This window comes from Podarcis filfolensis (genome assembly GCF_964270895.1).
Source record: "Podarcis filfolensis genome assembly, chromosome: 8".
NCBI lineage: Eukaryota > Metazoa > Chordata > Lepidosauria > Squamata > Lacertidae > Podarcis > Podarcis filfolensis.
This window is the reverse complement of record NC_139611.1, coordinates 18,778,192-18,791,296: the sequence shown is the minus strand read 5'-3', so window position 1 is coordinate 18,791,296 and position 13,105 is coordinate 18,778,192. Positions and strand designations below refer to the sequence as shown.

At 49.8% G+C, this 13,105-nt stretch overlaps 1 protein-coding gene across 4 annotated transcripts in view; it reads right to left on the bottom strand.

Annotated features, from left to right (window-relative positions):
* Nucleotides 1–13,105, bottom strand: part of TTLL10 (tubulin tyrosine ligase like 10) — a 201,768-nt gene that overhangs the window by 33,170 nt on the left and 155,493 nt on the right. Inside the window, exons 3-6 of one of the 4 annotated variants that reach the window (XM_083628543.1) lie at nucleotides 11,428–11,575; nucleotides 10,709–10,915; nucleotides 9,624–9,813; nucleotides 2,675–3,255 (exon numbers count right to left, since the gene is read on the bottom strand). In XM_083628543.1, coding sequence (XP_083484669.1) covers nucleotides 2,675–3,255; nucleotides 9,624–9,813; nucleotides 10,709–10,915; nucleotides 11,428–11,575 — 1,126 coding nt within the window. Of the gene's footprint in view, nucleotides 1–2,674; nucleotides 3,256–4,647; nucleotides 4,898–9,623; nucleotides 9,814–10,708; nucleotides 10,916–11,427; nucleotides 11,576–13,105 lie in introns of those variants that run through there. The other 3 variants (XM_083628546.1, XM_083628545.1, XM_083628544.1) reach the window with 3 other exon arrangements.

The following is a 13,105-nucleotide window of genomic DNA, read 5'->3' as shown; positions in this document are numbered from 1 at the left end:
TGTCCAATGCTACCAGGTGCTGATTCCATCCCTGATTCCTAACCAGCTAGTGTTGCATTGGGGTTCTGCCTGCAAAACTTTTGTTCTAGAAGGCAAATGAGTACTGGAGTCTGAAAAGCAGTCAAATCTGCATTCTGCTCTGCCCTGGATCTCCTCCGCCTCCTGATTCCATCCAGTTTCCAACAGAGACCCAGCAGACTGTGCCAGGCTCCTCCCCTGAGCCCACATGGTTCTATCTTGGCTCCGCCCTAACCTGGGCTCCGCCTCTCCCAGCCGTATGTCAACTTTGGGGGAAGGGCCAAAGGCCAAAGGTCACTGGTTCCATCCCTGGCGCCTCCAGTTAAGAGAAAGGTTGTCTGTCCAGAATTTGAAATGTTGCACTCAAGGGAGGAGAAAGGTTGATGGGAAGGCCACTGTTGAGTGGTGGCTACTGCTAGACCTCAAAGCAGACTCTCTGAAGTTAATCATCATGACTAACTCCCCATGTGGGGATGAGGAAGCCAAGCAAGGACCGCCCTCCGCCTCCTTCTCCCAGCGGTATGTCCCACTGGGCGTGACCCCAATGTGGGGGTCAACTTGGTGCCCCTGCCCCAATTGGTCCGGCTGGCAGAGGCAGTGTGCCTCTGAATGGCTATTGCTGGGCAACGCAAGTCAGTAGAGCTCTGTTGCATGCAGGTCCTGCTTGCAGGCTTTCCAGAGGCCTTTGCCACTGTGAAAACAGGAGGGGCCTTTGGTCTGATCCAGCGGGGCTGTTCTTATGAATAGCAGTGAGAGGGGGCTGCTGCCTTCACGCCCCACCTGGGGGCTTCCTGGAGCCATCTGATGGGCACTGTGGGGAAACAGGATGTTGGGACTAGACGGGCCTTTGGCTTGATCCAGCAAGGCTCTTCCTATGTTCTCACGTTGCCAGGTGGCCTCAAATTATTCCATTGTTTCAAACTCAGTTTCAGCACAGTTCCAGGTGCTATTCCTTTTATTCAAATGTTTCCAACCTGCACTCTTTTGCGATAAACCAATATCCACTTTATTGCCAGGACTGTAATAGGACAATTAGCAAACCAATATTGCCAGGGAAATAAAATAACAGGGCTTTGTCTTTGTCTTTTTGCATTTTTATAGCATACAAATATTTGTGGCGCGCGCACACACCTGCCCCTCCCCTCTAAAAAAACCCCCTCAGCTAAATTGCCCTATTAATGAAGCTACCATCTTCGCTTCTAGCCAAATTGCCTGCTAATGGGACCTGCTTTTATATACCCCTTCCCCATATTTCTAATTTGCTCTTTTATAAGTCTCACTTGGACGATTTCGGCTTTATGAAGTTCTTGGCAAGGGGAGGGAGAACGAAGCCTCTGCTTTTTTTCTTTTTTGCCTTTTTTGATAGATGCTGAGCGGATATGTGGAATACAATCCCAAAACTGATCCATTTGAGATGAAATGCATGGAAGCAGACCTGGTGCGTCCCATGAATATCAGCCTCTGGCAATGCCCACCGATCTGCCACCTTATCTGCTGGCAACCGGAAGCACGAGTTGTACAGTATAATGTGCCATTTTTGAAGCTCCCTTTTCAGACATTGTCTTGCTGGCCTGCCTGACAACAGAAGTCATCTGGGCCAGATGATCCCGCCTCTCCTCCTCCATGGGCTGTTCTGGGGGTTCGTCAAATCTCCCAAGCACCTCCAAGGGGGGCACGAGGGAAGGACAGGGGAGAGAGTCATGTTGAGCTAGCAGGTTCTGTTGTGCCGGCTTCCATTAGTGCAGCAACTTAGTTGACTCTGCCCCACTGGGTTGTGTCCAGTGCTAGTCTTACCCAGAACAAACCCACTGAATCCAACAGACCCAGGTTAGCCATGTCCATGCATTTCAATGGGTCTACTCTGAGTAGGATTAGCATTTGGTGCAAGCTATAAGGTTGTGTCCAGTGCTAATCCTCACCCTGTTTTTGGGTGGTGATAGTTTATTGGAAGTTTTTAGGCCCTTTCAAACTGAATTCTCCATTGTCGCAACTTGCCTTGGGACAGGCCTCAAAGTGGAAGGCGGGTAACAATTTAAGAGAATGACACTTGGGGTTTCGTTTTTTTCAAAAGGGTGCAAGCATCCTGTTGTGTGGACGCCACTTACAGGGTAGGAGGGATGGTTTTCAGAGAGGCCAACCCAAGCCAAAAGTAGGGTAGTGTCATGGGCAGATCAGACACTGAGGAACGATGGGAAGAACCAGCTGAGGAAGCCCCAAGGGAAGAAGGCTCGGAGCCCAGGAAGTGGTGGTGGGACAACAGGGAGTCCCGGAGAAGACCAGGAAGAGGAGGTGTTGGAATATGAGGAGGTAGCAGGGCTTTGTGAGCTGGGAGAGTCCAGAATCAGAGGCGGACATGAAGCAGGGGAGTAGGAGAAGGAGGCACAGAGGCAGAGTCAGGCTGGTGAAGAGTCAAGGGTGTCTCCCCCTCCTGCTGCGACAAGCTCCCACCCCTTTGTCTCCCTCGGACCACTCCTCATTGCCCCACTACCTTTGGTGGTTCTCCAGCTGGTTCCTCCCACCATTCCCCTGCGCCCAACCAGTAGAGGTGAGGTGGGCGTTGCTAGGATCGGTTGTCCTCCCCCCGCACCCTGCTTTTCTATCTAACCCAGGATTCTCCTGGTGCCACCCCTGGAGATCCCTCAAGGGCTCTGATTACCTCCTCGTCCTCTGCGCTTCTTCCTCCGATTGCCAGCGCCGCCCGCTAAGACCCCCTTGGAGTTTACCTTCGAGATGGAGTGGGACATGGGGAGTGGGTTTCTGACGGAGTGCTGAGTGGGCCCGGGCGGCCTCGCCTCTGCGCCGGCTTCCTGGCCATGAGCAGGACCCTCCTCACACCCTCCTTCCTCCTGGGCCGAGCTCCCCTCCAGCGAAACCTCGCTGCCTCCCGCCCTCGGGCCGGCAGCCTCCAGCGAGGTCCTTTCCGGAGACTGTCTCTGGGCTCGGCCAGTCCCTGTAACCGGGTCTCCTTTAACTGGGTTTGTCTCAAGGTCCCCCAAATTCATTCCAGAGGGACTCTGGAGGCCCAAGGCCTCCGCTTGCTCACTGCTGCTCAGTTCAAAGTTGCTGACTGTCTCCGCGATGGGCTCCAGTCTGATGGCCACCTCTTCCGACCTCAGCAGAGGCTGCGGCCTGCTTTCCTCAGCGCCCACATCCTCATCTTGTTCGCTTGGAAGACAGAAGATTGATCGCTTGCTGGGGAGCTCCATGGCCGACGCCCATCTGTGCTCCGGACAGTGGCTGTGGAAACAACCAAAGAGGAACTGCAACTTCAGATAGCAATGGAGCCAATGCGGAAAAGACCAGGGTTTGAATCCCTCACCCCGCTGTGAAGCTCACTGGAGTGGCCTTGGGGCAGTTCCTGCCTCAGCGTGGGGCCTACCCTACAGGGTTGTTGTGGCAATAAAATGGGGAGGGGGAGAGAACCATGCCTGCCACCTTGAGTTCCTTGAAGGAAAAGATGGGATATAAATCTAATCCATTACCAACCAACCAACCCTCACTGCCTAGAGATGGATGGGTCTGTCAATTTCGCTTCTCTGTCTCCTCAATTTTCAAATCTTAAACCCAGTTCTCCACATTTCTGTGCCAATCTGAGATGTGTGTGTGTGTTTTTTAATCCTCCTAAAATCGCACCAACATTTTAAGGAAAAGAATCTCCTAATAAGACACACACACATTTTTTGCATGTGCCAAATAGACACATTTCTGTGAAGCCATTTTCCAAAATATAATATATTTTTATACTAATATACACATTCTAATGCGCACCTTACCCTGGTATATGCCTTTTAGTACACATTGCTTGGCTAGAGAGCTGAATTGCAAAATTCAAAGTGTGAATTTTGAAGGATGCCTACGTTTCAGTTTGCAGCATTATTATTATTATTATTATTATTATTATTATTATTATTATTATTTCAATTTGTATACTGCCCTTCATCCATAGATCTCTGGGCAGTTCACAACGTGTTGTTTGGAAAGTGTGAATCAGAGTTTGCCCTTAAATGTGAACTGAATAGAATCCCCCCCACCCCAATTCTGCCACATGCCATAATAGTATGTTAGTGGTAGATTTATACTGAACAGTCCATACTCTGGCCACATTCACACCATATGTTTAAAGTGCAGTAATACCACTTTAAACAGCCCAAAGAATTCTGGGAGATGTGTTTTGCACAGAGTGCTGAGAGTTGTTAGGAAACCTACTATTCCCATGAAAGAACTACAGTTCCCAGAGTTCCCTGTGAAGAGGGATTGGTTGTTAGGCCACTCTGGGAATTGCAACTCCTGAAGGGAATAGGGCTCTCCCTAGACACTACACAACTAGATGGCCCAATGGTCTGACTCCCCAACAGCCTTCTGCGTTCCCATTTCCTAATGGAAGAGCCAAAGCTCAGTAGCAGAGTATCTGCTTTGCATGCAGAAGGTCCCAAGTTCAGTCCCTGGCATCTCCAGGTAGGGCTGGGAGAGACCCCTGCCTGAAACCCTGGAGAGCTGCTGCTGCCAGTCAGTGTAGACAGTACTGAGCTAAGCAGACCAATGGTCCGACTCAGGGTAAGGCAGCTTGCCTATGTGATAAATAAACAAAGACCCAACCCAAACAGAAAGCAAAGTAACAGAAGCTCTAACCTTAACTTGGCACGCCCTAAGTGCTTTAATAAAGCATTTGTGGGTTTGTATTCCAGCCGAGCCATACGGAAGTCTAAAGCCGGCCAAACTCCCTGCTTCCCAAGCAGGCTCGGGGTTTCGGAGACTCAGCGTGTGTTTTTTGCTCTGCGCTCAGGCGACACCAGCGTCTCAAGCGGCCCAGCCCTGGCACTCTGAGCATCTATAGGCAGCAAACTATTTTCCCCTCTTCCTGGGCAGCTCAAAGGCAGGTCTCAGCACTATCAACAAGGGCCAGTCGCCTAGCAACTGCTGCCTAGGAACTGTTGCTAGAATTGTGAAGGATTTCCTGCATTAGTGAGCAGGCTTGATTTCTGCCCCGGGGACTGTGTGGTGCATGGGTTTGAGGGCTCCGGGTTTGCAGCGTCACAGTGGGCTCTTCTGATTCCCGGTAGGCCTTTGCCCGGCCTCCCACAATGCCCTGGGTCAATGAGAGCCAGAGGCATTGTGGGAAATAAAAAAGGCAGTCAGTACTGGGTATGGGGATGGAACTAAAGGGAAAGTGGGGTGCCCAAGGAGATGGGAGCACATAGGCCCTATCAGAACAGGGCTGGCGCTGGACATCATGAAAAGTCCTCACTGCCATGTGCCAGTGGTGTGCCAAGCTTGTTCCAAGGCATCCCAATAAATTGCCACAGAAAACTTTCCACTCTGGAATGCTGGGAAGGCAGAATGACAGCAGGACTCCACAAATCTATACGATGGCCTTGGTCCATCAAACTCATTATTGTCTACTCTGACTGGCAGTGGTGCTCCAGGTGTTTCCCAGCCCTACCTGGGGAAGATCTGCCCTTCCCCGTCACTCATAATGAAAAACAAGTGAGTTTGGAATTGGCTGCAGAAGCCTGAGTGGGCGGAGTCAGTCCGGGGCCTGAAGGTTCTTCGCAGAGAAGGCTGCCACCTGCAGTTCAAAGGCTCACCACACGGGGCAGCTGTGTGTAGATCCTGGCAACACCAAGGGCATTGGGAACCTGCTGGGTTTTGTACAGAGCTCTGTGCATGCCCCGTTGGCACAGGGCCCCAGTTCATGTCCCGCCCCCGTTCACATCAGCAGTGCACATTGAAAAGCTGCCACCTCAACAGCCAACTTGATATGATTGTGCACATGCTCATAGCAAGATTCCTTTGGTGTGAGGTCTCCATGGTCAAACTCTGGAATTCGCTCCCATGGAAGGTAGCGACAGCCACCAACTGGGATGGCTTAAGAAGAGGATTTGGGCTCCCCCATTCTTACCTTTTGCCCTGTGCTTTATAGGACAGGTCCATGTTTTAAAGCAGGGGTCGGCAACCTAAGGCCCATGGGCCACAAGAGGCCCATGGGGGTCGTTTAACCGGCCCCCGAGCTGCCCCCGAACGAAGCTGCCCACTCAGTGAGTCCCCGCACGCTGCGATAAACTGGCGCAGCGTGGCACAGGGACTCGCTTTTGCAGTGCCGGAAATCAGATGCAAACGCCGGAAATCGCGGCCCACAGAGGGATCTCCCCTGGATTAACCGTCCCAGGCAAGGTAAACCTTGCCGACCCCTGTTTTAAAGCACTGTGTCCCAGCGCTTCCTCCCCTGACCCTGACCCCCCATGAAAACCCGCTCTTTAATACTGAATTGGAGCAAATGGCAATTAGGGCTTTCCACGGAATTGACATTTGCTCCAGTTCAGCAGTAAAGAACAAGTTTTCACCAGGGGAAAAAAACAGCAACAAAACACCAGCACTCAGATATGGACCTGGAAAGTGGGAGATGGGGGGGGTGTCTCTACCGCTCTGCGTGTGGAAAAATGACAGAATATATGATATAAATATGGTAAAGGGCCTTATGGGTATTTTCTTTGTCTTCCTCTCTTCTCTTTTTTCCTCCGGTATTATTATTATTATTATTATTATTATTATTATTATTATTATTATTATTCCTGTTTTGTAGATTAGTCTAATTCTTACTGTATTTTATTTTTTTAAAACAAATCCAATAATTTTTTTAAAAAGAAAGAAAGAAAAAGAAAGCCCAGACCTGTTACCTGAGCAAAAGTAAGTGTGGATGAGCTCTTAGTCAAATTCATGGAGACTCTCCAATGGCTACTAGCCACAATGGCTATGTTGAACCTTCACTGTCAGCAGCAAATTGTCTCTAAATAATACCAGTTGCTGGAACTGCAAGTGGGGCGAGGACTGCTAAAGTCAGGTCCTACTTGCAGACTTTCCACTGAGACACCTGGTTGACCAACCACAAGAAGAGGATGCTGGACTAGATGAGCCTTTGGCCTTATTCCACAGAGCTTAAGTCCTTCCTCTGACTGCAATATGTGGCAAGTCTATTACATTTGAAGTCTTCTTCTGGATGACCTGTTTATTGAGCATTCATCGTGATTCCCTTGCACATTGCTTATGCAGAGGTTAGACTACGGCACTGATGGAGCATTCTCTCTTATTGGTTTCTGGGGAAGTTATACCTGATTTGTTTGTGGGACGGTGATCCCATAACAATTCTGATATGCTCTCTGGAGGACAGGGTGTGGACCCAGAGCATTCCCCATCCTGCACTTAATGATATCATGTAACAATTCTGGGTCTACAAATTAGAGGAACAAGGAATGGCCCGAAACCACTTTATTCTTCAAAGCTTCTGAAATAATGTCTAGGTCTCTGGAACTGCCTGGATCATGTGACCTTAGGGCAAGTCCTCAAATGTCCAAATTCTCAACACCAAGGAAATAAATTATAAATTGTTGACCTAGGGTGCTGTAATCCCCTTTACTTCTGCAAACCCAAATTTCCAGTTATGCGATTGTATGCGTAATGCAAAATCCGGACCATCTGCAGGCGCCCCTACTCATTCTCCTCAGTTGGGGCCATGGGAGTGTGTTCCAAAGTCCTGCCTTAACAGCGTCACTGCAAGAGACCCTCTCAGTGCCCACTGAGACTGGTGATAATAATATTATAATAATAATTTATTATTTATACCCCGCCCATCTGGCTGGGTTTCCCCAGTCACTTTGGGTGGCTTCCAGCAGGATATTATAAACACGGTAAAAGATCAAGCATTAAAAACTTCCCTAAACAGGGCGGCCTTCAGGTGTCTTCTAAAAGTCAGATAGTTGTTTATTTCTTTAAAATCTGGTGGGAGCGCGTTCCACAGGGCGGGTGCCACTACCGAGAAGGCCCTCTGCCTGGTTCCCTGTAACTTCACTTCTTGCAGTGAGGGAACTGCCAGAAGGCCCTCGGCGCTGGACCTCAGTGTCTGGGCAGAACAATGAGGGTGGAGACGCTCCTTCAGGTATACTGGTGAGGAAAGATGGCAGGGAGACCAACAGCCTAATGCTAGGCTTGTCCCCATCTTCCTCCCTGCTGGGTTCTACAAGTGGCAATGTTGAGATTAAGGAGCAGGAGGAAGCACACAGACAGGGCTACCCTCTGGACTGAGTGGAACTAAGAAGACCAGCAGGTGGGTTCCAACTCAGGGCAGACTGAGGTTGGTCTAAGCACCAGCCTCCGCTAGGCCCACAAGCACTTTTGCAGAATGGCAGCTGGTATTACGCACACCAGGTTCACTGGCCTTTCTGGGTTGCAACTGAGCTTTTCAGATCATCATTTGTTCCTTCTCCTCTGAGCAGCAGCAGCTTAAAGCTCGGCTCAGGCAGAGCCTTTGAAATTGTAATGACACCTTTGATTTCCAATCCGCAGGCGGAGGCCAGGGCACCGGAGACCAGGAGCGAGGAGAGGGAAAGGGGGGAGGAAGAGTTTCGGGAGACAATGGTGGGCGTCGACCATTTCCAGAGGCGCCGTGCTGGGGATGAAAAATTATACGGTCCTCGACGCCAACAGAATGACAATGGCAGTGTGGCGGGGAGCGTTAGGGGAAAACACACCCGGGGGGGGGGCTGCAAAGTCCAGAGCTGTGGAGGCGATCGAAACAAACCTCGCTTGCTGCTTCCTTTTGGAAACTAGGCATCGCTTTGGAAGTTTGCGAGAAACACACACATCCCAAATTAAGCATGCATGACGGACAGAAGATGAATTTTCAGCGGGGACCCTGGGAGTGCCCCATTGAAAGACTGTAAGATGAGAATGGCTGGGTCGTGTCAATGGCCCAGCTAGTTTTCTCAGGGGCCAACCAGATGCCCATTGAGGGAAGCCTGATAGAGCTGTACGTGAGTGCTGCGGTAACTCTGCCCACCTGTGATTCCCAGCAGCTGGTACTCAGAGGCATAATGCCTCTGGCATTGGAGGCAGAACAAAGACATCATGGCTAGTAGCTACTGGTAGCATAGCTGTCAACTTTCCCCTTTTCTTGCGAGAAATCCTATTCAGAATAAGGGAATTTCCCTTTAAAAAAGGGAAACGTTGACAGCTATGACTGGTAGCTCCATGAATTTATCTAATCCTCTTTTGAAGCCATCCAAGTTGGTGGCCGTTTCTGCCTCTTGTGGGAGGGAGTTCCATAGTTTAACAATATGCCGCGTGAAGAAGGAGTTTTATCTATTGCAAATCATCCAACAGCTTCATTGGATGTCCAGGAGTTTCTAAGTGTTACGTGAGAGGGAGAAACACTCTTCTCTCTGCACAATCTGAAAGGGTGCCTTTCCTTGACCTGCTACTTTTCTAGGTGCAGGGATATTTGAAACATTTAATCTGTTCTCGCAATGGCCAGTCACGGGAAGCTGATGGGCGATTCCTGAGCGCAACAATATTCTCTCCACTTGCAATGCCTAGCAGGTGGAATTCAGAGCACTATTGCCTTCAACAGGAGAGGTAGAACATAGTTATAATGGCTAGTAGCCACTGATAGTCTTCTCCGTGGATTGGCTAACTCTCTTTTAAAGCCAATTAACTTGGTGGCCACCGCTGCTTCCTGCAGGAGCAAGTTCCATAATTTAACTAGGTGCTGAATGGAGAAGTCCTCCTTTTTGCCTGCCCCGAATCTCCCAGCATTCAACAGGGCAGACACTTGCCTGACACAGATGCCTTGGAGCCACGTCTCAATGGATTTGAAGTGGTACTCCATGTCCCCATAGGTGCTGGAGACAAACTTGTAGGAATCAAAGACTTGTGATTTGCCCCGTTTCCACCTGGCCCCTAGGCTGCGCTCTCCATACCCCAACCAGATTTCCACGTGGACAATGTCGTGGGGCTGCCTTTTTCCTGCAGAGAGGGAAGGAGTACATCTTGGAAAGCAGCCTTTGAAAACTGGCGTGTTTAGCTACACCTGGAAGGGGTGAGGAAGAGGGGAGCCTTAATGCATCAAAATTCTGGCACTGGAGAATCCCCTCAGCGCCTGCCCTAGGAAGAGGAAGAAAGCGGATTCAGGTGGTCCCATGAGGGGTGTGCGTGTGCTGAAGGGTTCAGATGAAGACAGAAACCGGTGTCTGAATGGAGTGACAAGACATTTCGAAGCCAAGATTTTGAGGCCATCAGGCACATTTGGAATTTTGAGGAAGTGCTTGCTGGCGGTCATGAAATGGCTGCCCTGGGCGATGCGGAACATCACAAAATGGCTGCCATGAGGGTATGGCATATTATAAAATGGCTGCTGGGGATGTGGTATATCACCAACACGGCACCTTTTGGGTGCAGCGGTGCTTGCAAGGCCTTCCCCTGGTGCCCACAAAGATGTTCAGTGCTCCCCTCACAACCTTTGATTCCCTTGGAAAAGTATATAGAGTTGAAGGAGGAAGTTTGGAGAGCGACACTTTTTCCCACTTTGTTTTTCAACTCAGTGTGCTTTTCAAGGTTCGGATTAAGTCTATTGGATCTCGCTTTTGCCCAGTTCCCTTGGAAACGCCAGGTGTGTGTGTGTGTGCTCCTGCTTGCTCAGTTTCTTTTTTGGAGCAGGGAAGTTGACCTGAGGGATGGGAGGGACAGAAGTGTTCAGGTATCACCTGCTGAAACATAGAAATGTGCCCATGGGAACCCCCCCCCCCAAAAAAACCCCAACGACAACTGGTGAGCTTGAGATAAGAAGAAAGGCAAAAGGATGGGAGGAAAATTCAGAAAAGGACAGGAAGAGGAGTATGATGGACAGCACAGGCCACATTACGTTGTGTGTCAAAGTAAGTTCCTGAAATGAAGATGAGATCTCCTGGTTTCAGATATTCCTCGCTGGGTAATGTAATAGGAAGAGTGTCATACTGATAAGCTTGGTTTCCTACGCCCATGCAGAAGCCAAACTCTTCTGTCAGGTCCCACATTACTCTCCGGATGAACCCGCAGCAGTCCAGGAAGAGCGGAGAGTTGTATTCTGGAGCTGGGGAAGAAATTGAAGCAAAGGTCAGCTGGAAAGTGGAATATTGTTGAAGCAAAATGGCAACCTCAAGCAAAGCGTCCAGAAGGAAAATGAGCAATGGGGAACAGATGAGCAGACCAGGGACTCAGCTACGTTAGTCAAGAAACAGCATGCAACACCAGATGGCACCAGAGAGCAAAATAATTTCTAAGCGATTTTCCATAGTGTTTTTTTTCCTTTTAACGATTTAATTTCTTACTTATTTATAGTGTTTCTTTCCCTGCGTGTAGATTCACCCCAGGTAAGAAGAAACTCCAGCATCCAGCAAGTTTCCCACAGGCATCTGGTCGGTCACTGTGAGAACAAGATGCTGGACTAGATGGGCCTCATCTAGCAGGGCTCTTTTGACGTCCTTGCGAAAGAAAAGTGTTCTGAGGGGTTGCTTATTTCAGCAGTATTTTGGTGTCACAGGGAGTCTCCTACACCCTCGCTTTTCGAAAACAAAACGGCCTGGGAAAGCAAATGGCTCTTACTTCCAGCTTGATGGTATTTCTTTGCGTAAGGCACGCCGATGTAACTCTTCGCTTGCTCGAGAAACTTCATGCGGAGTTGCCACTGGTCATCCGGATCCAGATTTCTGGGTACAGGCACTTTCTTCCGAGCGACCCTCCTGAGTTCCTCCTAGAACCAAGGGAAGTGAGCGGGGGGTGAAATGGAAGCAAACTAATGATTGCTCAGACTTTGGGGCGCATTGCTGTACATGACATGGGAAGAACCTTTAAAGCCTCTCTTGCTTCCTCTCCCTCTCTCCCTCTCTCATAAAGAACCCAAGGAGAGCTCTGCTGGATCAGGCCAGAGGCCTCCCTTGCCGAACCTCCCATAGCAGGCAATTGGCTGGCTCCAGGAAGTCCACAAGCAGGCCAGAAACGCAACCATTAGGCAAAGCAGCATACAAGCATATGTGAATATTAGGCAAGCTTTACCAATGAATTTTCATGAGGGTTCTTTTAAAAAGAAAGAAATCTCCCCACTCCCACCCCACCCTCCTCTCCTGAACCCAGGACCCGGGAGCGAGTCCTCGGTTAGCAACAATGGAACAGCTGCTTTGCTCCCTGTTAAATCCTGCTGATTTGAGAGAAAGAGGAAGGCACACACACACAGCCGTCCTGGGATTACAAAAAAGGACCTGCCGCCGCTGTCAGGACCGCACCAACTAAGGTGACACAAATCCTGCATTGCAGGGGGTTGGACTAGATGACCTTTGGGGTATCTCTTCAAACTCTGCAATTCTGCAATTCAGTGAATAAATCACAAAATTATGTGGAAATGGGAAAAGCAAGCTAGAGGCTGGAAAAAAACGAGAAACTGAGAGAAACTGAAATGGGCAGATTCCTCCGCCCCTAGATGTAGCCCTGATGATATTGCTGGACTCAAATGCCCATCAGCTCCAGCCTTTGTGGCCAAGCATGGGAGTTGCACTTCAGAGACTCGAGTGGTGCTGTGGTCTAAACCACTAAGCCTCTTGGGCTTGCTGATTTGAATCCCCACAATGGAGTGAGCTCCCGGTGCTCTGTCCCAGCTCCTGCCAACCTAGCAGTTTGAAAGCACACCAGTGCAAGTAGATAAATAGGTACCATTGTGACGGGAAGGTAAATTGTGTTTCTGTGCGCTCTGGTTTCCATCATGGTGTCCCGTTGTGCCAGAAGTGGTTTAGTCATGCTGGCCACATGACCCGGAAAGCTGTCTGTGGACAAACGCCGGCTCCCTCAGCCTGAAAGCGAGATGAGCGCCGCAACCCCATAGTCGTCTCTGACTGGACTTAACCATCCAGGGGTCCTTTACCTTTTGCCTGCACTTCAGCAACATCTGGAGGTCTCAGACCTGGTAGGCCAAAATATATGGAGAGCAGCAGATTGTGGAAGGCTAGTCTGCACCAGGGGTGATGAACCTTTGCCCCTCCAGATGTTGCTGGACTCCCATCAGCACTGACCAGCAGGGCCAGTGTTGATGGGAGTTGTAGTCTAGCAACATCTGGAGGACTACAGCTTCTCCACCCCAGTTCTGCACGGACTGGCAGTGGCTCTTCAGGGTTTCGGACATGCCTCTCCTTCCTCTGACCCAATTCTGTGCATTTCTGAAGAGCAATGTGAGACATCCTCTTGCACGAGCCCTTGCAAATGTCCACCAGCTGCTGCTTAACTCTGTCAATGT